This window comes from Macrotis lagotis, chromosome 7, assembly GCF_037893015.1.
Source record: "Macrotis lagotis isolate mMagLag1 chromosome 7, bilby.v1.9.chrom.fasta, whole genome shotgun sequence".
NCBI lineage: Eukaryota > Metazoa > Chordata > Mammalia > Peramelemorphia > Peramelidae > Macrotis > Macrotis lagotis.
In genome coordinates this window covers 42,717,364-42,741,212 of record NC_133664.1, presented here as the reverse complement: position 1 = coordinate 42,741,212, position 23,849 = coordinate 42,717,364, and the positions used below count along the sequence as shown (strand labels likewise).

Genomic DNA, 23,849 nt, shown 5'->3' with positions numbered 1-23,849 from the left:
AAAGCTTAAAATACTGTAGGCAGCATAACGTAATGGATAGGGTACTGGCCTTGGACTCAGGAGGATTTGAATTCAGATCCTCCCCCCCCCCCCCATATGTACTAGCCCTGAAAAATTCATGTAACTTCTGGAGGTTATCTGTAAAATGAAGGGGTTGGACTAGTTGATCTCTAAGGTCCTTTTGCTACTTGCTCTGAATCTTTGCTTCTCAGTACAAGAACTAGTTTTTCTGGGTACTTCTTTGGACAAGTTGGATTTTCTCTCTTTCTTACTGTCTCCTCACCCCATCCCAGTAGAACTGTTTGGGGGGGGGGGCTATAACTCTTAAAGAAACATATACATTCCTGCCAAATGGATTGCTACGTTGTCCTTATCTCATTGAATAATTGAAATAACATTTATTAGCACAGTGCCTGGCTACAGAAATATTATCATTGTTGTTATTATCTATTGATTTTGAGTTCTCCACCTCTCTGGTAGATGAGTGGACAGGATCTTATCATTGCATTAATCAGAGTTCGAAAGGTTTTCAAAGGTTTTTTTTCCTACAGTGCTATTGTCATTGTGATTGTATAACTTGTATTTCTAGTTCTATTCACATTACTCTGAATCAGATTATAGAGGCATTCTCACTTTCCTCTGGAATCATTTATCATAATTTCTTATGACACAATTTTGTTGCATTATTCTATTATTATTCCATTATACTCCTATTCCTTTTCATTATTATTTTACTATTGTTCCATCACATCCACATTTTACAGTGTGTTTAGCCATTCCCTGATAGGTGGGCTCCCTTTTGATTTCCAGTTATTATTTCTTAAGAAAAGAGGTGCTATAAATATTTTTGAACATATGAATTCTTTTCTTGTTCTCTGGCCTCCTTGGAATAAAGGCCTAGTCTTGGTATAGTTTAAGTCTAAGGGTCTATACAGTTTCATAACTTTGGAACATTGTTCCAAATTCCTTTCCAGAATGACTGGACTAATTCAAACAATGCATCAGTGTGCAAAAATTTTCAAAAATGTATTCATATATAAGTAGAAAATACTGTCATACATGTCATCCTGAGAGATGAAGAGGAAACTGAATCATTTAAATTAAAATTTGTTCTTTGCCATCAGTATTTCTGAAAGACATTGATGAGAGATTATCTAATTGTCATGGCAGATTTTTCAGAGTCATTAATTATATTGAACAAATACAATTCTTTACTTGCTAGATAGTTCTAACAGCTTGTTGGTCTGCATATGACTTAAGGTTATAACCACACTCAAACTCAGGAAGAATATCTCTGAATTTAAATTGCAACTGTTGGGCAGTACATGGATATAGTAAGGATAATATGATTTTTCTCTTACGTTTAGCTGCTTGTCAGCAAATTTAAAGATCAAATGATTAAATTCCCAGTGGTACAGAATTTGCAAAAGATGGAAAATTAATTGCTTTACTGCCAAACTTATTCCTCTATTGCCCTTGCCAACTCTAAATGTTAAGCACATTTAGCCTGAGGCAAAGAGCTGCTATTTTGTTCACCCCTTTAATTTTCCTCCTGACTTGGGAGTAAAAAGATGATTTGATGTATTTTTTTATCCTAAAATCCTCCTGTTCTTTATGTAGAGGACAAACAGATCCAGCCTTGTTCTTCACATGGAGAAATGCCAAGACAGAGGAGGGCTATAAGACCTGATCAGTAAATTAACCACATCCACATTCTCTAACCCTTTGCACTAGTATTCAGTATCCACCAGATTCTGTTCCAGCAGGAATATTGACCATTTAGCTATTAAAAGTCATCTTTCATCATTTAGTCCTCTGCAAGACACTGAAGGAACTGCTTAGTGAATGATGAATTTCCTTAATCAGAGTTCTGGTGAAATTATAGATCTGGTGTTTTGGAACCTTAAAAAAACATTTTTTAGTCTTGAGCTTAGGGGGCTAATAATATATTACATCAGGAGGAATAAAGCTTCCTGGAATAAATTCTTCACTTTCCCCTATTATATTTCCAGAGATATGGCTTTGTATTAATCAGAGTTCTAAAAGTTTTCAGGTATTTTCCCCTACGTTATTGTCATTATGATTGTGTAACTTGTATTTCTAGTTCTGTTCATGTCATTCTTGGTCAGATTTTTATAGATGCATTCCCCCTTTCTTCCAAAATTGTTTATCATAATTTCATTGCATTATACTTTTATTTTTCCATTTTACAACTATTCTTTTTCATTATTATTTTACTATTATTCTATCACATCCACAGGAATCTACCTCACAAAACTGATTCTCACCCTTTGGTAAATAGTCTGCTACCAGAGCAAATCACTTCGTATGGTATTGTCTGACTTGAAAGACATAGTTAGTCCATAGGCTAGTTCTGTGTATTTATTGTGAGACTATTATCTTTTTTTAAGCTGAGATAGGCATTAATTTAGAATCCGTATATTAGAGTTGTTTGAATCGGTATAGAGTTGTTCCAGTCTACTCCTGCTGACCTTACTATTCCCTTTTCACTAGTATTTTATTTAGTATATCATTTTCATGGATGTATAAATGCATATGTACAAATAAGTACATTTTGTACATATATCCCTACATCTTTATGCATTTATTTATTTGGTGTATGTTTTTGTCATGGATGGTTGCCTAAATATGGGCATATGATTTTACCAATAGGATGAAGATGGCAGAAGCTGTTTTATTAGTTTAGAAAGCAGTTTTTAAGCAGTGGTTTCTAATCTGATTTTCTATTAAAGCTTCTTTTCTGCCAGTAGATCTCACAAAACAAGCTATTATTTTTGATTATTAAATTTATATAGCAACTTTCCAAGAAGGCACAAGGGGATGATTATAGATTGCTAAATAATGAACATTTTTTAAATGGGAATTTGTTAAATGTGCGTAGAGAAAGTTGAGTAGCAAAATCAGGAAAGTATGGATAGGTAAAGTAAAGCTACATTTTCCTACATTATTAATATCTCTTATTTCCATTTCAACATTTCTGCAGGTGGGAACCCTTTGAGGCAATTGAAACAAAAACCCTCCGTTTTGAGGATAATAAGTTTTTATATGATGTGTGCTTCATGGCATTCAAAAACATAATTTTCTAATTTTCACAAGTTTTTGCTGAGGCTTTGGACAAGTAAGTTTACTGGCTTGTCATTGAGAAGGCAGCATGATGTAGTGATTCAATGTTCTGGATTTTGAATCAGGAAATCTGGGTTCAAAAGCCTCCTTACTTGGTAGCTGTGTGACCTTGTGAAGATCCCTTCACCTTTTGGAGCCTCCTCTTCTGTCAAGTGAAAGTACTAGGCCAGGTCTCCTCCCAGGTCCCTTCCGATTCTCAACCTCTGTCCTTATGTTGTAGGATGCTTAAGTTATCAATCAGTGGGATTCAGTAGTAGAACATGGGGCTCTGTGATCACTGAGGCGTAAAAGTTTTAAAGCAAAGCTTGTTTCAGTACAGAAAGCTACAGTATAATTTTTGGAATTAGGGAATGTTGCTTTTATATTTTTTATAATCTAGACTATAATTAATTTCATTTTAAAAATGTTTATTTATGTCATAATGACCCTCCCCCAGAGAATTATTCGTTTTAATAAGTAATGGGAAAAGGGGAAACGGAACAACAGAAACAGCCAACACATCACTCATGGCAGACCTCATATACAGTGTCCCTCACCCATAGTCCGCCCATCTTCAAAGAAGGAAGAGAGATTAAGTGTCCCATTTCTTGGGAGTCACACGTGGTCATTATAGTTGTACAGTCCTTCATTTTATGTTGTTTTTGTCTTTTTGGTTTTATGTTGTAGTAATTGGATGCATTTTCCTGATTTTGCTTACTTCATTTTTCACATACAGTAGATTCTCCATATTTATTGTTTTTTACTTATCAGTATTATTCCATTGCATTCATATACTACTGTTAGTTTAGTCATGCCCAAATCAATGGGCATCTAATTTTGCCCAGTTAGTGCAAATACATCGGTGTAGATGGAACTTTTCTGTCTTTAATATCCTTTGGATAGATGCCTAGTAGTGGGATGAATATTTGCATTTTCAGTGAAATTTATGTTCCAAGCTAGCTAAAGTTGGCTGGAAAATTTACCAGTAATAAAGAAGGTTTGGTTCAATCACTCAGGTGAATAATTTATTCAGTGAGCATTTATATAGTGCCTACTATGTACCAGGTTTCTCCTTCTTCATGTTATCTTCTGTTGATTTATCTGTGTTCAGGAAATTGCCTTCTCCAAAGTTACCAGTGTTCTCTCTTTTCTTTTCTCATCTTAACAAACACTGACAAATATGTATAGTTCTAGAAGCAGAATAGGAAAAGAGGAATATGTATGAGACTGTGTAGAGTTTTTTTTTTTAAAGTGTAAGAATTTTGTTTCACAGCTATGCTGCTTATCCTCTTTGAACTTGACCAACAGAATATTTATTACAGGGTTCTTCTCTCTACCTGTGCCATAGATTTTGCAGAGTGTTAAAAACTACCAACTCAACCTTTCTTCCTTCCTTCTTCACATCCTCCCACATTCACTCTAGACATCTTGGAGAGAAATATTAAGATACAATAAAGTATATATTCTAAATGGAAAGGGTTGCCTTTTTGTATTTTTTAGGTAGTTATTTAAAAAACTTAAGTCATTATGTTTTTCCTCTCCTGGAGAATGTTGTCCATTTATTTTTGGAAGCAGATTAACTAGGTGTGGTCAGACTTCTAGTATGATGAATTCAGAATTTCAATAATTCTTTGATGACATGCTGATTTAGATAATTTTGAGAAAGGACTTGATAATTTTCTACTGTCCTAAAAGAGATAATGCATTACCATCCAAACCTTGAAAACCCCTTTCCTTTTCCCTCCTTTCCCCCAATTTAGCTATTGTGAATGTGGCTAGACAGGTAGTAAGCATATAATAAACCATTTGTTAATTTGACTTTAAAACCAGAGTGTTCTTTTTACACAGTATATTCATGTAAAATTGAATGTGTGTGTGTGTGTGTGTGTGTGTGTGTGTGTGTGTGTGTGTGTAGAGAAACTTAAGGACATTGCATAATGACTTGATTAGTGTTTAAATTACAAAGGTTTTTTTTTTATGACAAAGCAAGATAACATTCATTCCTAATGGTTATTTAGTTATAAATGAGTTTCTTTACAAATCTTGATTACTGAGTAAGGCAGAAGGCAGTAAATGGAATAGCTTGGTTGCTCTATATTTCTCTCAAGAGTTTTAAATTCTGACTCCAGTGGTCGATAATGGTTTGGGATATATACTTAGAATAGCTAAGTTATGAAATATTTCAACCTATTTTGAAAGACTCTTCTTGTACCTACCCATGTAAAATGGGGGCAGATAAAGGAATTTTATCTTTTAAAAAAAACTGACATTTCAATTAGTTGTAAACAAGTGTGTGCATCTCAGAAGGGATATGGGTAAGGGGAGGGACATATAAGGTAATTGTTAGTTATAATAGTTGGACACTATTTCCTAGGGTTGCCAGAGAAACAACTAATTGCCAGCTCAGGTTCCACTCTCTGTAGATTATCTTATTTCTTCCTTTGAGTTCTGTGTAAGTCATTAGGAACCCCTGAGAATCTGAGGAAGAAAATGGGGCCCTTAATTGGATTCTTTCCTGTATATTTTGAAATTAGGAAATCAGAAGAAGCATTCTTTTTCTTATTGGAGTATATTCAAATGAGACCTCTTAGCAACTAGGTTAAGTTACCTCTAGAACTAAGCCTGGTTCTCAAGTTTGAAAAGATTTACCCTTTTTTTGTCCCCTGGTACAGCTCGGCCAATGCCACTCCTGAATTTGAAGGTCGAGGAGGTGATGACCTTGGCACCGAGATTGCCAATACACTGTACCGGATATTCGACAACAATGGCAGTGTGGACCTCACATCGCTCTGCATCAGTCCAGGGGAGCATTGCTGGATCCTCTATGTGGATGTGTTGGTGAGTTGCAGACCATCATATGTAATAACGATCTGGAGGCAGCCTGCTCTGCTATGTTCCTTGGGTCTTCTTTCCTAGTCACTTGTGCTTCTGGGCTTTGAAATTGGGATGGCCAGGATTAGAGAACATGTCTGGCTGATAACACCTCTCTCACAGGGCTTGTTTGAGGATCAAATGAAATAATGTGGATTAAGTGCTTTGTAACTGTATGGAAATTACTTCTCTGGGAGAGGTAATCGGCTTCATGACAGCATGCCTCATCTAAGCTTTGTATCTCACACTCTTGTACACTCAGATATCTTAGTAAATGTTTATTGAATTGAATTTATTTTGTCTCCTCTCTGAAACTGAACTCAAAAGGTCTGAGATCAAAGGTTTAGTGAGATAAAGGTGATTTTGTATTAATAAATGTAAACTTATGAGAAAGAAATAATTATATAACAATGGGGTTATGGGGTTTGGGGTTTTTTCTAGTGAAACAAATTAATTTTTATATGTCAAAATAAGGGAAAAATGACTGGATTTTAATATTGTTGCAGTTTGACTGATACAGAATATTATTAAATAATCTAATGGTTAAAGGAATAGGAGAAAATGAAATTTAAAATCCCCCTTTGGATTTTTCTAATGTTAGATAAACGTAGTGTACATATTTATCTCTCCGTGCCAAGAGTAACATATTAGTCTGTTTATATGCTGTTTCACCAGACAATTGAGTGAAGCCTAATTAAAATAATAATTGTAGCCGGCAATGATTACAAATTAAATTCAGGTTCTAGGGAGCCAGTGCCAACAGGAGAAGAAATCTGATTTAAAGTAAAGCAACACCTGGACTATTAGCATAAGGCTCTATCCAGTGAAGTTAGAAGAGAAGTAGGAGTGGAGCTCCACAGCCAACTGTCAGTTGTCATTTTTCATCTTTGTGTGTGTAGTTTTGCCCTAATTTTTCCTTTACTGTGTTTGAATACACTACTCTATTTGTCTGAAAAGAAAAATCCTAATGATAGAGACCTTCATTCTCTTGTTTTATTTTAGATTGATGTGACTATTCTTATAGACAAAAGGGCTTTGACACTGATAAGTATTATGTCATTGTCTTCGAGGACTTTGTATAATGATAGCCTTTTATTCCTGCTTCGTAAATAGCCATCTACTAAGGCAGGAATCTTTGGTAACAGTCTGATCACTTAGTTAGCAATTGGCAGAAGTCTGTCCTTGGTAAGAGCTCCTTCACTTTCATTTGTCTTTGCATAGTTTACCTTCAAAGAACTTTTGAATTTGTTTTTTTAAAGGGAAAGGCAGTGGAAAGTAGCTTGCCTTGTGAATCAAGGCCTCAGTCTTAGTCCCAGCTCTGCATAGGGGACCTGGCTCATTACTTAGCATTCTGGGCTCTACGTGGTGTGACCTGAGAAGCTTGAGGGTTTGAAATGCTGTTGTCCCCAAATTTTATTCTAAACCTTCACGAGTGATTAATTATATTGTTGACTTGTACTTTCTTTTGGGACTGGGCCTGTGACTTCATAAATGTCAGGAACTCCTGGAGGGCCTTCCCATCCTATTGTAGATTAGCACCTTCTCTGCCACTTAGAGCTTCAGAGAATTGGTTGGAACACTAAGAGAGGTGACTTATCCAGTGGTATATTATGGGCAGGACTTTGAGCCATGTCTTCCTGAATCCAAATCCTGTTGTCTGTCCTCTTCACCACACTACTTTTCATATATTATAAACATGTTAAGAGCAAAGTAAATTTTTACTTGTCATAAATGTAATTTCTATTTTCAAAACAAGAATGGGCTTGTTATGGTCTTTTCTCTTCATGAAAATAAATGCTTCCCTTAAGCATTGATGGTAATTTGTGTATTAAGCCATAAGTAGATTTAGCTTTATGAATTTTCCATTTTAATGGTCTTAGAAGATTGAATAAATGGTGTTCATTTCAGATGCAATCAACTCAAACACTGTGGTAAGGTCTTTGCTTGTTTTGTTTTTAGTTCTTTGCTCAATTTTTTTAGGTTGTAGCATTTACAAAGGAAAATTTTTATAAAAATATTCATATACAAGGCTATTCTACACTCAAGATCGGTTTATTAACAGCCCAGATGCTTTGAACTTTTCACAATTTACATTGGGGCTTCACCCAGTATAATAGTTCATTTCCTGTCCACAGTGTTACGTTTACAACTCAGAAATCTTCAAATTCTACAAATCAGGGCTTGATTTATTGTTTTGTTGTTTATCTGGACTTAAAGTGATAAGAAACAATGTCAATAATGCAGATTAAATTAAAAATGGGTCACATGTACATTTTTGGTGGAAAGCTGATTGCATTTACCCAAACACCCTTGTCTAGTAGGTTTTGTAGAGCAGTTTCTTCCTAATGGTCTCATGACATATATGGAGTGTATATATCATTTTTGCAGAATGAAGTTCAGAGGGAGTCAAAGAAATATGTAGCCCACACTCCCACTGCTGCCAGGCAATTTTACTTAATCATCTTAGTCTACCACTCCCCACAGCGACTCTTCCAAGCCTCATCACTCCTTCTCCAATCTCTCACTGCTCTCCTTTCCTAACCCCACCCCGACCCTTACCAGCTAGATCCTTGCCTTATATTTTACAGGAAAAATTGAAGCCATTCACCATAAACTCCCTCTTTTCCTCTTATCCTCATTTCCTATCCCTCAGATGCCTTCTGATGATGAGGTGGTCTTAGCAAGATGTAGCCCCCCTCTACTTGCTCAAGCCATCTCTATGCTGGTATCACTGTTGCATCCAGACTCTTTCACTTAATTTCAATCGTTTTTTACTGGCTCCTTTTCTGTGACCCCAAAGAGGCCCATTTCTCCCCATCCTGAAAAAACTTCTCCCTTGATTCTTGTATCACTACCACTCTCTGATGTCCTAGGTCTTTTGTGACTAAACTATTTGAAAAGCTCATTTTCAGGAGGTACCTCCGCTTCCCTCTTCTTAAAGCCTCTCCTCTGGTTTCAGAAATTACTCTCTTCTGAAGGCACCACCGATCTCTGGGTTGCCAGATCCAGCAGATTCCTTCTCCTGGCTTCATGCTCCTTGTCCTCTCTGCAGCCTTTAACATTGGTGGTGACACTCTCCTCCTTGATCCTCTCTTGTTTCTAGGTTTTCAGGACCCTGCTCTCTCCTGCGTCTCTGACTGCCACTTCTCAGTCTCCTGAACCTGGGATGTGCTCCTTCTCCTCTCTGCCTCATGGCTTCCTTTGAGTCCCAGCTAAGCCCTGTCTCATAAAGGGAGTCTTTCTTGACCCCTTTAATTCCAGTGCCTTGCCTCTCTTAGTGATTTCCTTGTCTAGAGAGCTTGTTTATACAGATTTATTTATTTATTTGTCTCCCCCATTAGATTGTAAGCCCTCAGGGGACAGGGACTATCTTTCACCTCTTTGAATCCTCAGCTCTCAGCACAGAGAGCGCTGGCATAGTAGGCACTTTATTTTAGTTACAGATTGATTGCAGTATGAAAGCCATTTCAGGGGTTAGAAATTGAGTGGTTTTCATCATAGTCTTTGAAAAAGATTAATTTGACAGTTTTTACATGAGTTAATCAGAATTCTCTGACTTTCCCATTCTTTCTTCTGATCTCCACCCTTATATCATCCAGTGTTCAGTGGGTATTTTTAATTGTTAGCCAATAAGCCTCTCAAGCACAACTTGTCCTAACAGTATGCATTATCTTTCCCCCTTCCCAACTTGTTCTTTGAACATCTGTTTCTTTTGACAGATGTTCATCTATTCATCTAAATTTGCAACTTCAGAGTCTACTTCTCCCACTCAGTAGGCCTCTCACTTTCAGGCAGTTACCATGTCTTGTCAGTGAAACCCTGTTCCACTCCATCCTCCATCTAGTCTCCAGCAATAGTCCTAAAGCACAGGTCTCACTGGCCACTCCCCTGCTCAGAAAATTCCATTGGCATCCATGCCAATTCCTCCATTTGGTTTTTCAAGCCCTTCCCACTCTGCCTTCAACCTATATTTCCGATGTTTTACTTTAGTCACCTTCCTCACCTCTTCAGCACAACCACCCAGGCCTTTGCTGTTTCTCTTCCAGGGCATTCCACCCCATTTCTGTTCCTTGGCACAGGCTGTTCCCCATGGGTTCCTGTCGCTCTTCCTCTCTGCCTCCCTCTTGTTCTGTTCAGAGCTAGGCTCTGAGCCCCCTCTCCCCCTCCATTCTGGACCTTCTTCCAAATAGACTTTCTTATCTGTGTTGCATCCTCATACTCATACAGATGCCTCTCTCAGGAGAGTGCCTTGAGGGCAGCGAGGACGTGTTCATTTTGGATCCCTCCTACCTGGCACAGTGCTGGAGTATTAGGAAGTGCTTAAGAAATGCCTCTAGATGAATATGAGACCTCTTTTTCTTCATCTCATAAGTAGTTCCAGTAGAGCTTGCTGACTTCCCACTAACTTCAATGAAATTAAAGACAAGGGTAGGAACAAAATCTAGTTTTTATTTTGTTTATTCCATTTCAAAAGTTTATTGGTTCCACCTTTTGCATGGTCTGAGGAATGCTAAACTATATCAAGTACTCTTTTTTCCTCTTTCTCTCCCTCAGTTATTGGAATGTGGTGGAAATTTATTTGATGCCATCTCCATTGCTGTAAAAGCTGCTCTCTTCAATACGAGGTAAGACTTATAAGACTTATGAAAATAGATCTGAAGTGCTCCCCAAATGGGTTGTGAAAAATGTAAAGCATTTGGGCTCTTGGGAAAATTTGTCTTCTCTCTATTGAGCATAACTCTGTCCTTCTATTCACCCAGATCACAAGCTCAGGATCCTCCTGGTCTGTTTTTTCTCCATTCTCTCATCACCATTTCAAATTTTATGACTTATTTTGAGAGTTCCTAACTTTCTACTCATATTGCCTCTCACTTTCTAATCACCCCTTATCCCTAGCCTCATCATCAGTCTCCTGCTTTCCAATCTCTTCCCTTGCATGTTCCTTCCCTACCTTTCTACCTGTACTAGTGGTCGTCTCACACTTCATCCTCCAGGTAACTGCCAGAATCATCTTTCTATAAGATACAGATGTAACATGTCACATCTGTGTTTAAAAATCATCATTGTCCTATTTTAAGATAAAGGATGAAATCTTGTGTCTGTTATTTAAAGCTGCCTTTCCATCTTTAGCTTGTATTTACTTATACTCATTTTATGTTCCAGTCGAGTTGACTTATTAACTATTATCAAACTTCCTGTCCTATCTCTAATCTCTGTGCCTTTGCCAAGAAAGCATCCCCAGAAAGCATTCCCTCCTCCTCCTCTCAATCTCCCAGAATCCTTAGATTGCCTTAAAGTGAGTTCACCTATTTCTTTGTCTGAACCATTCCTGAGTCTCTAACTTACATTATCTGGTATGGACTTATTTGTGTACATCTCATAGAAGGATGGAAGCTCTTTTAGAATGGGGCCTGTGTTCATTTTTCTGTCTTATTTCCCCAGCAGTGAGGAGAGTTCTTGGGATATTGTAAATAGTCTGTGAAAGACTAATATCTGGTAGCCATGTAGTAACCCACAGAAAGTGGGATGTTAGATGGTTGATACAGAATATAGATTCTTAACAGCTGGACACTGGGGGTGTCTTTGGCCCCTTCCTGCTACAGTACTCAGACATTGGTATCAATTTTGTATCATTTCTTCTTTTAACTGAATAATTAGAATTTCCCCAATTCTATTCATTTCAGAGAGGTGTAAGGGACTTCAGAGGTCTGGTGGTCTCCAAAACGAATGCCCAACCCCACCAGCCTGGCAGATGGGCATTTTTGGTTCCATCTCTACTGTTCCTCTTGAAGACCTTTGATAGACCTCTCGAGGCAGCCTTGTTTTACTCTGGAGTAGCCTTGATTATTGAGGAATTTTTAATAACGTGGAGCCAGAGTTTGGTCCTTTGCAATTTCTTTCTTCTTAGACCTTTTTGCTCAACTTGATAGTCATCTCCTTACTCCTTGCAGTCATTTAGCTAAGAGGAAACAGCTGGCTTAGTGGAATGTTTCAAAAACAAAGAAACAACAGTTTGTCCATAGTTTCTTTGTTATCTTTGTGATCAGTTTGATATTGAGCAAGTGAAGTTTTCGAAATCATTCCTGTGGATGCATCAGCTTGCAATTTTAAGGGCTTTGAGATTATTGTGCAACATATATGAAAACACAGAAGATTTATTTATGAAATTACTGCAAATGACAGTGGCATAAAGAGTAAGACAGTCTACCAAGGCACACAGGGCATCCCTGTTTAAAAAATAAAGTGAATTTTATAAGCCAGAGGCAGGTAGAATAGTGCTGGTTTTACATAAGAAAAATCAATTGTAGTCAAATCTAGTAAATAACTGACTTCTTGTCCCCAAATTAGGCTGAGTGAGTTTCTAGAAACCAGACACCCAAAGTAGGGCGGAGATTTCTCACCTTTTCCAAGTTGAGAAACATGACAGTTACTTGATTGTAGAGCCTTTTCCTTTGATTTTCCTCACCTTCCTGCTGGGCCACCTTAGTGCTTTATGGCCAACCCTTTTTTCCTTCGAAAAAAGCAAATCAAGGTCAGTTAAGTGTCACAGTAGATAGAGCACCACTCCTGGAGTCAGGAGGACCTGAGTACAAATTTGGCCTCACACACTTAATACTTACCTGACTGTGTGACCTTGGGCAAGTCACTTAAGCCCATTGCCTTGCAACCTCCCCCCAAAAAACAAACAAACAAAACCAACAAAAAAGCAAATCAGAATACATTTTGTGAATAACTGTTAGATGTATCACCCAATTGGAATCAGTTAGTAAATGAGAAAACTTTCCAGAAAGTGAGCATCATGGTTTAGCACCTTGAATTCACTTTTCTTTTTTGTTCTTTACTTTTTTTTGCAAGGCAGTGGGGTTAAGTGACTTGCCCCAGTCACACAGCTAGGTAGTTATTAAGTGTCTGAGGCCAAATTTGAACTTAGGTCCTCCTGACTCCAGGACCAGTGCTCTATCCACTATGCCACCCAGCTGCCCCTTGAATTTCCTTTTTTAAACATTCAGGCTCATTTCTGCTGTGACCCACGGCCACCCCCTTCCTCCTGAGAAACAAAGATGGGAGTGGGAAACAGAATGGAGAAGAATGTTAGTTCAGAGCTCTGAGCTCTTTTTGGGGTATTGTCGACAGACCAGATTCAGCAGCAGCCTCTGCAGCAGTTCTTTTGGGAGAGGAGAGGAAATGTCCATATGTTGCTGAATTAGCCTCAAAAAAATGCCTGCCTCATATTCCCCTTCTTTCTAAACAACCCCTTCCCTTTAGTGATGTATCTTGGCCTTTGGAGCAAGAAGAGAGGCTATGCAACAGAACAGATTGTTTGACTCTGGGGGTAGATGATGGCTAAATAATCTTGGTCAGGATGGCAAAATGTGATTGCTCAGATGAAGGAATGAATCAGCCAGAAATCCTCTTGATTTTAATGAAGAGATAGTTCTGGGTGGCTTTGTTAAAAGTTGAGATTCTTTGGCCTGTGAAATCTCTCATCACGATTTCCCTGTCAAATTACACTGCCTCCTGATACAGTCAGGACTCTTTCCTTCCTAAAAAGCGTCCTCTACTTCACTAGTCACTCCTCAAATCCTTATAATTTATTTAATGGACCAAACTGTTACTTGATACCTCTTTCTCAAAAATCTATAGTGGAAGTTTCTTGCTAAATTAAATGGCATTTTCTCAGTCCTTCTCTGCCTTGACCTGTCTGCAACATCTGAAAGACACTCAATGCTTTTCCTAAAGCTTAGGTCTGACACTCCTCTCCCAACATCCCCCCCCCCCCCCCCCACACACACACACAAACACACTGTCCAGTAGCTGTCTGTCACCTCTAGGATCAAATACCTAGGGCTCTATTTGACCCCCACCCCACTCTTGTACCTATTGACTCTGGCTTCCTCGTAGCTCAGACATTTCGGGCATGCTCAACTTTGTGATCCTGATAGGGAATTCTTGGCAAAGCTCCTGGAGTTTGCTATTTCCTTTTCCAGATCAACTGAAGCAAACAGTGCTTGCCCAGGGTCACAGAACTAGTGAGTGTCTGAGATTGGATTTGAACCCAGGTCCTGACTTCAGGCCTGGCACTCTACCTCTGGGCCTCCTTGCTGTCCCCATGCCTCTCTGGCTGCCCCGTTCTTGGAATATACTCCCTCCTGGGGCTCTCTAGGTCTCAGCTAAAATCCCACCATCTACAAGAAGCCTTCATTCTGGTGTGTTCCACGTATCTCAAATTTATCCTGCGGTCGGTGCTCCTCAAGACCACCTCTTGCCTTCTTGTGTCCCCAGCTCTCAACACAGTGTCTAGCACATCATGGGGACTCTTCCTCCCAAATCCTTTCTCTTCTCTGAACTTCGGTGGTGCTTGGCTCTGCTTTTCCCCCTCTGACCATGTGACCTTTCTCCTTAGCCTTAGGATGAGAGAATTTCAGAGATGGGATGAATCTCATCATCTGTGAAGTCCAAGGAGCGTCCACTGGCAATCCCTATCAGACTGTGCCCCGGACACCGGTCTCCAAGCAGCTCTCTGGTCTCTGACCTCTTGCTTAGAGCTTCACAGAACCACATTCATCCCTCTTCTACATAAGAGACCTTTCAGCATTAGTACTTTCCTCCTGAATTTAACAAAGACCAAATAATATTCCAATTTCCATATACACAACAGAACAGAAAAGATGATTGATTACAAATCCTTATTACATTGTTTGTATTTCATTCTGGTTTTCCTCCATTTCTATGCATCTAGAAATATTTTGATGCCCTCTTTATTTTTCAACAGTGCTATTGCTAACTAATTACCTTCTCCTTCCTGCTGCCCATTCCTAATTGGGCTGGGGGTGGGGGGAGATCCTTATAATATATGTGCACAGTGATCTTTGGAACCGGGGTTGGTCATTGCAATGATGAGAGTCTTTAAGTTTTTCCTAAAGTTGTTTACCATGTTTTCTTTACCATATCATTATTACATAAATTACAACAACCCTTTCAGTATTTGAATGCAGCTGCTGTCCCATCCCTCTGAGTCTTCTCTTTTCCAGGATAATTAACTCCAGTCAGTTCCTTTACCCTATCTTAGGATCTCAGAGCCTCCTTTGGTCACGCTCAACAGTGCTGACCCATGTACCAGTGTCCTCCTCAAAAAGTAGCCCTCAGAAGAGTGTACTCCAGGTGTATTCCAAGAAGAGCGGTAGAGCTGTCATAAAACTGCCCACTGCATCCACTCCCAATTTATGTGGCATCATCTCAAGTGGAACTTCACTCCTGCAGGCCAAGCCTTGGACACTTCCCTAATTAATAAACTCAATATCCCACTCTTCACAGCAGCTCTGCCAAACCATCTCATCCCTTCTCAAACCTCCCATCACTCCCCTCCCCAACATCTCAGCTGAGAATTTTACTTGCTGAAAAGATTTTGGGTTTTTTTTTTTCTGAAAAGATGGAGGCCACTTGCTGACAGCTCCTTTTTTCCCTTTCTCTTCATCTCACCACCCAGATGCCTTCTGCCATGATCTTCACATATCTCACATGATGAAGTAGCCCCTCTAAGTACAGCAAATTCTTCTACAAGCAATGATCCCATTGCATCCCTTTTTCTCCAGCAGACTCCGTCATCTCTGCTGTCACTTATCTTTAATCTCTCCTTGTCTCCTTGCTGCTTTTCTGCTACCTATAAAGTTGCTTGTGTCTCCCCATCCTCAAAAATCTCCTCAATTTGATCCCTCTGTGCTCACTAGATGATAGCTATTTTTCTCCCTTTTGTGGCTATCTCCACTCCATTGCTTTTCACTCTTTTTAACTCTGCAGTCTGATTTCTAACCTCATCATTCTGGTGAAATTCTTTTCCTCCTCATCTCTGCCTTTTAACTTTCTTCAAATGTCAGTTAAAAATCCTACTTCCTGATTCTACCTTAGTGAGGCCCTGGGTTCAGTGATCATTCTCTGTATTTTTCTACCTCCACAAGCTGTGTCTCTTATCCCAGTCCCTCCACCTGAATTTCAGTGCCATATAGCTGAATTGCCTGCTAGATATCTCTTCAAGGATGATTTACAAATCCACCAAACTCAGCCTAGCATTATGGATGTAGAACTTTTGATATTATCATGAGGGAACTGAGGCTCAAAGAGAAATGACTTGCCCAAGGAAACACATGCCCAGGATCAAAGGGAAGGTACCCTTAATTTGTTAGGTAACTGCATGTAACTAGGGTTTGGCTGGGACCACTCACTGCCAGAGGGTATGGTGCTATTATGAAGGGAACAAGAGGTAATCATCCAAGGGGCAACTAGGTGGTGCAGTGGATAGAGCACTGGCCCTGGAGTCAGGAGGACCTGAGTTCAAATCCAACCTCAGACACTTAATAATTACCTAGCTGAGTGGCCTATTGCCTTAAATTTTTTTTAAAAAAAGAGGTAATCATCCAATTCCACAAACCCACCCATTTCCTTCTCCACCTGAAGTTGAATTCACTTTATGGGCTAAGACTTTTCTTCTTCATCCTTTCTACTCATTCTCTTGTTAAATCTGCCTTTTGGTTTCTGATCTCATTATTCCACTGAAATTGACTCCAAAGTAAGCAGTGATTTCTAGATTGCCAAATCCAGTGGCCTTTTCTCAAGACTCATCTTTTTTCACCTTGTTTCAGCTATTTACACTGTCGACCCTCCAGGTTTTTGTGACACTGCTATCTCTTGGTTCTCCTTCTACCTAATAGACCTTCTCTTCTCCCTTGGTAATCTCATCAACTCCCACAGATTCAAAAATCATCTCTCTGTTCATAACATGAGTATCACCTTTAATGCCTTTCTCCCCTCTCTCTAGCCATATCCAGTCTGGTGCCACAGCCTCTCAGTTATTCTTTCACTGCTACCACCCTGGAGCAGACCCTTGCCACCTCTCATCCAGACTACTTTAGTAGCTGCTGGTGGGTCTGCCTGCCTCAAGGCTCTTTCCAGTTCAGGTCATTCAGCTTTCAAAGTGATTGTCCTCAAATACATGTCATCCTATTATTTGATACACTGCAGTAACTCCCTATTTCCTCCTGAAACAAATATGAAAAATCCTGTCTTTAAAGCTCTTCCTAACCTTTCCCCTTCCTGCCTTTTCAATCTACTTGTACCTTATTTCTCTCTTCTTATTCAGTGCTCTTTCCTTTTGGTCCATTGGACAGGACAAATCTATGCATTTCTCCTTTGTCTAGAATACTTTCTCTCCTTAGACTTCCTTCACATCTCAGTTAAAACCTGCAAAAAGCCACTGCTTTAATGAGATTATCCCAATATCCCAATATATCCTGTGTGTGCTGTAGTTCATTTGTTTCTGTAATTTGTATACAGAATCTGTTTCATGAATTGACATTTCTTGATTTGATGATTATTGCATTCTAGTATAGTTTGAGATTCTAGGCTCTTTCGTATGTTTTTCAGTAATTCTTTTGATATTCTTCTTTTGTTCCTCTAAATAAACTTGATTAATTTTTTTCAAACTTAAGTAATCTTTTAGTGTTTGGTTAGCATGGTGAGGGAAGTGGAGCAGCAAGGAGGCTCAGTGGATGGAGCACCAGACTTGGGAGTCAGGAAGACTCATCTTTCTGTTCAATTCTGATCATAGACACTTATTAGCTGTGTGACTTGGGTAAGTCACTTAACCCTGTAAAATGAGCTGGAGAGGAAATGGCAAATCATTATCTTTGCCAAGAAAATCCCATGGGATAATGAAGAGTTAGACAAAACTAAAATGACTAAACAACAAAGAAATGGCATTGAATAAGTAAATTAATTGTGTCCTTCCCATGAGCAATTGATATTTGTATAATTATTTAGATCTCTTGATTTGTTTAAGGAATATTTTATAGTTGTATTCATGTAGTTTTTGTATGTGTTCTGGGTGGCACCTGCCTAAGAATTTTATACATGCTTTAATTGTTGTCAGTGGAATTTCTCCTTTTCTTCTGGGTTTTGATGGCAATATACAGAAAGACTGATGATTTAAGTGAATTCTTTATACCAAAACTTGGATGAAGTTATTGTTTCAGTTAATTGTTTTAATTAATCTCAATTGACCCTCTAGACAGACTTTCTAAGTAAACCATCAGCTCTGAAAAGTAAGCATTTTGTTTTTTACTTTGCTTGTGCTTATTCTTTCAATGTATTTTTCTAGTATTACTGCAATAGGTAGTATTTCAACAGCTATGCCAAACAATAATGCTAGTGTTAGATATCCTTGTTTTACTTGTTATCTTTTAGAAACCACTCTAATTTATCTTCATTACAGTTAATGTTGCCTTTTGTTTTAGAAAGATGCTGTTTATCTTACCATATTAAGGAAAAGTTCACTTATTTGTTTTTCTGCTTTGTTTTTAAACAAATGTTAGATCTTGTCAGAAGTGTGGGGGAAGGGGCACAGTGGAGAGAGTTGTGGACTTAAAGTCCAGAGACTTGAATTCAAATGTCCCCTGTGGGACCTTGGATATTTTGCTAAGTTTTTATTTAGCACATTTTCCTCTTTTATAAAGTGGGATAAGGACAGTATCTTTTGTTATTAATATAGTTAATTATCTTTAAGGATTTTCTAATATTGAACCAATCCTGCATTCCTGATATAAAACTAACCAGATTATAATGAGTACTCTATGTTGCCATCATCTCCAAAAATATACATTTTAAAAACCATTTAATTTCATTTGGTATCATTGGCATCATATTCAGAAGATATTTTTATTAATCAACTATATAGAGTTTAATTTTTTTCTCTAAACTTTATATGCCAAATAAATTTTTTTTGTTGTCACTTGTTTTGTTGTTTTATTGATTTTTGCACAGCAGTGGGATTAAATTACTTGCCCAAGGTCACATAGGTAAATATTAAGCGTCTGAGGCCTAATTTGAACTCAGCTCCTCTTGTCTCCAGGGTTAGTGCTCTATCCACTGCACTACTGCCCCCAAATAAATGTTTTTTTTGATTGGTTGATTAACAAACAAGTTTATAAATTTAGAGGCAACTGAAAATTTACAATAAAATAACTTAGAACAGAAAATTATGTTAATGTAAATTTTTTTTTGTTACTAGATTATGTGGACAAGGGCTTTTTTTAAAAGATGTATCTTAGATTAACATCATCTTTCCAAATGATTTAATAAAGTCTTTTCCAGAAAGCTAATGGCTCTCCAACTGGTATGTTTTCCTTTGAATTTCATGATTGTTGGTCCTGAGAATTCCTACTCCCATTAAAAAAAATAGTCCTTTTAGATCACTAAGGAAATTAATCTGAATTTTGAATGAGTTGGCACCATCTGGCAAAACTGAATAGAAAATTAAAACCAGACATTACTTGGTAGTTAGTGACATTCTAGAGTTAATGAACAGGATAAAGAACTGGAATTTTCATAAATATTTTGAAATTTATTTTATTTCTAAGGATTTTTTTGAATGGACAGCCTAAAGTTGTTTCCATCAGGCAAAGAAAAGTTTATTTTCTTCTGGAAACTAATCATATTATTCAAAGCTTTTTAGTATGGATTCTTTCCCATTCTTATCTAGCCACCCCTCCAAGATACACATCTGCTTCTCTCTCATCTCTTCCCAGTTCTTCCTTCTGCTCCTTTCCATCCAGGCAACCTTTTCCCCTCTCCCTGTTCTTTTTGACAGGGATCTGTTCAAAGAGAGTGTCCCAAGCAGTATTTGTGAGAAAAATAGATTCAACAATGGTTGCTTCTTCAGTAATACTTTTCTTTTGAAATTCTGAGTTTAAGTGCTAAATAAGTGCAAAAGAAAAATGTTGAAAGCACTGTTTTATCTTTTGTTTTCCTCTTTTTTTCAGCATCCCTAAGGTCCGAGTGTTGGAGGATGAAGAAGGATCAAAGGACATTGAACTCTCTGATGACCCTTATGACTGTATTAGACTAAATGTAGAGAGTGTGCCCTGCATCATCACTTTAAGCAAAGTAAGTTCAACTTTTCTATATAGTTTGTGATTTGCATTTTCTCTACCTTTGTCATTTTTTAAATAATCAGAAACTTTCCTTTCTCCCTTCCTTTCTGGTGTAGAAACTGCTTCCATTAGTTAAGTAGAGAAAATTTCTCTGAGAATGTAGAAGTTATTTTAATAGTAACAACTAACTGAAAATAGAATCCTATACTAATAGCAGTATGTTAGTGGAACACGTTTCCTGCAATTTCATATTTCTTAAACTTCATTTCAAAACTCAAGAAACAAGGAACCTGTCCAAGTGTCCCTTAAGTCTGTCAACTTTTGTGTTATCCAATTAATCAGCAAAGATCTGTCTTTTTGGCAGACTAGAACTTCATATAATTGGTTAGTCTGGAGAAACTGCAATATGGTGTTTCAACAAGTAGCCTCTTCTTGTGATCTCATCAGAGCCTTACAAAAATGAACCAAGTCAACTGCCATTCCGAACAACACATTGCTTTGATATTCTGATGCTTGTAAACTTTCTGGGACTAGGACCCCATTTTCTCCCCATCATTTTATCTAATGTTATGCATGTGGACTTAATAATTGTCAATTCTGGGGGCGGCTAGGTGGCGTAGTGGATAAAGCACCGGCCTTGGAGTCAGGAGTACCTGGGTTCAAATCCGGCCTTGGGCAAGCCACTTAACCCCATTTGCCTTGCCAAAAAACAAAAAAAACAAAAAAAACCCTAAAAAAAAATAATTGTCAATTCTGCCTGAACCTTCCTTCCTTAGCAACTTGCTCAATGTTCTTGATATTTCAGATTGGCTATAGGCATGTGGTGGATGCTACTCTGCAGGAGGAGGCTTGTTCTTTGGCCAGCCTTCTTGTTTCCTCAACCAGCAAGGGGGTACTGACATGCATGAGGAAAGTAGGAAAAGGAAGCTTGGACCCAGAGAGCATCTTTGAGATGATGGAGGTATGGCAGAAGCTTTGGGGTAAAAAACATTGATTTTCATGTCTTTTTTTTATGGCACTGTATCCTTGGTTTATTTACGAGATTAGCCCCTTACTTTCTCTTTCATCTTTGTATTCCATCTCTGAGAATCATTAGGATTTGACCTTTGGATGTCCCCAAGATTTGACCTGTGTTTGATGGCTGTTTTCTAATCTAGTAGGAATTTTATTTTTTCCCCAAAGACAAAACATTGTCCTGGGATTGAGACACAGGTTCTAGTACCAACTTTGTTGCACATGAACTGGACGACTGTGGCAGATTACTTTGGGCCTTAGTTTTCCTAGCTTTAATATAAGGGAATTAGATTAAGTGACTTAAAGACTTCCTTAAATCCTGCTATTTTGCCTTAAATTGCCCTGCTACCTTTTTTCGACGTGAGTACATGATGTAGGGAGAAAACTCACAAAATGCTTGAGGATGGCTGTGTCCTTAGTTCATCGAGGATATGAAAGAAGCATTTCAGAAGCAAACATATGGCGGTCAGGAAATTGAGGCTCTGAGAAATAATGCTGTACTTGGGATCTAACAGCATGTCCAGGGATCGTCATTTAATGAGAACAAGGGATATAAAGATTTAAGTCACATTCTCTTCTTCCATATAATATCCTTTTCTCTTCAGAAGTTTCCAGATATGTTACAGTTACTCTCTTTATCTTTTTTTCCTGTGTTCATTTAAATTTTAAAAGAAAATTTAATTTGACCACACATTGGTCTATTGAACTTTTGTCTCACACAAAGGCTTAGCAATGGATATATATTTGACATATTTTAGATAGCAGGGTCCTATAACCTGGTCTCACTTTTTCACAGGAATACTATTTTCATAAAGGGAATAATCATCAATCTTTGTAAGAAAAATTCTTCTAAAAGCATTTTTGCCCAAAGAACTCCCTTTCACTGTGAGGCACACCTATCCCCAACTTCTTTTCTTAGACGACATATCAGTCCCCGTCACATGTTCTTTTATGCTCCTTTATCCAAAATTCCATATAAAATCTTCTAATGGCTTCCTCTAGTCTCAGGTCAAACCTCATGTTACATGGCATTGATACCTTTTGTAAATAAATTGTATCTTTCCAATTCTTTTCTTACTATTATGTATGTTAAGAGTCTCTGAGGCATCAGGTAACTCAGAGGACATTTAGTCCTTCTCTGAATTGAGCATCCCTAAATGCATTGGATAGGGACCTAGTCCTGGAGTCAGGAGGACCTGAGTTCAAAATAGACCTCGGACACATACTAGTTGTGAGATCTTGGGCAAGTCACTTAACCCTGACTCCTCACATACAGGGCCATCTCCAGTTGTCCTGATGGACCTACTTGACCCAGGTGGCTCTGGAGAAGAAAGTGAGACAGCACTCCCTCACTCAAATCCAATTCATGTGCTTGTTGTGGCATTACCTCTTTTTTGAGAAGAAAGTATACACAGTAGCAGTCACAACAACAGTCTCAGGAAGGCCTCAAGGGAGGGCCAAGGCCACTGTCCCCAAGGCAGTCCATTCTACTTTTTATGGGAATGTTAAGGAGTTTTCAGGAAGTCAGGTCTCTGTCTCTTGTACCTTCTGCCCCATTGCTTTTAGTTTTGATTTTTGCTTTAGTGCAAACTCTGATTCTTTGTCTCTTGATTTGTTCCTGAAATCCCTGACCTGGTGGCCTTCTTAACAACTAACAGAAGAATCTGGCCCTTCTTTTCATGTTCAAGAAGGAGGGAGGTCATCTCAGCAAAGCATAAGAAAATGTTCACCACTGCTTTTACCCAAGTTAGGGGGCAGCAAGGTTTTCTGTTCAGATTAAAACAATATCTTTCTAGTTGGTTAATAAGTTTTGTGAAAATGCCCACACCAATTGGGAATGTAAATTAATAGACAGGGGTAAACAATTTATCTCCATTTTTTCTTAATGATTTTATACTTTAACAGTCTTACATGTATGACTTTTCTCCCTCTGTCCTCACTTCTGCAGACTGGGAAACGAGTTGGCAAGGTATTACATTCCTCCTTGCAGACTATTTTACAGAAAGAAGAAAATCTGGGACCCAAGAGACAGAAAGTTGGATTTCTGGGATAAATTATATTTCAACCTTGGTAAATGTGACTTTAAAAACAAAAAAAAATCAAAGAATTTATTTGTATTTTTATTGGATGGCTTGATCTTTGTAGCATCTGTATGTATAAAATTAAAGTTTATTTTTTGAACTGTTTAGTATTGGCATCCTTTTTTTAATAATCACAAGCAAAAGACTTAAAATTTGATCAAACAGCCTACATAGATGCAGTTTGAGAACTATGTCTGTGTATCTCTTGTTCTCAGTTTCTGTTTAGCAGAGTCCACACTGGAATTGATTGCTGAAGGAATGATTCCTGGGCTTTTCCTTCCACAGGGACTCTCTGTGTTGAAAAGTAAATCTGAAATAATGCTTCATTAAGCATTAGCGAATGATTGACATGCTGAGACCATATGTGTGCTGTAGCAGCTCTTCCCCCACAACCTTACTGCTTCTGACTAAGACCTTTTAGAACAGGGATTCTTAGTCTATTTTGGGTCTTAGGGTCTTTGACAGTCTAGTGAAACCTATGGAACCCTTCTCAAACTAATGTTTTTAAGTCCATGAAATAAAATATGTAGGTACAAATGAAACCAGTTATATTGAAATGCAATTTTCAGAATATTTTTTAAAACAAGCTCATGGACCCAAGGATAAGAACACCTACTTTAGAAGCTCTAGTTCTTGCAGATTCTATATTCCATGAATTAATCAGTTCTTAAAGTGGTAAATGTCATTAAAAACCATGTGACCTCCCAAAGTTCCTAGCTTCTTTTAACCTAGGCTTTAGGCTTCCACCAGAGTCTTAGAAAACCCTTATGTCCTTTTTCTTTCAAATTTTCTCTTGATGTTTTATAATAACTTTGTAGTATATTTAGATTTTATTATT

At 38.1% G+C, this 23,849-nt stretch overlaps 1 protein-coding gene across 1 annotated transcript in view; it reads left to right on the top strand.

Moving 5' to 3' along the window:
- The window catches only part of EXOSC7 (exosome component 7), a 37,725-nt gene extending 14,609 nt beyond the window's left edge, over nucleotides 1-23,116 (top strand). Inside the window, exons 4-8 of the mRNA XM_074195870.1 lie at nucleotides 5,796-5,961; nucleotides 10,549-10,619; nucleotides 19,806-19,929; nucleotides 20,722-20,877; nucleotides 22,879-23,116. Coding sequence (XP_074051971.1) covers nucleotides 5,796-5,961; nucleotides 10,549-10,619; nucleotides 19,806-19,929; nucleotides 20,722-20,877; nucleotides 22,879-22,983 — 622 coding nt within the window. The 3' untranslated portion in view covers nucleotides 22,984-23,116. The remainder of the gene's footprint in view (nucleotides 1-5,795; nucleotides 5,962-10,548; nucleotides 10,620-19,805; nucleotides 19,930-20,721; nucleotides 20,878-22,878) is intronic.
- Nucleotides 23,117-23,849: the final 733 nt, after the last annotated feature.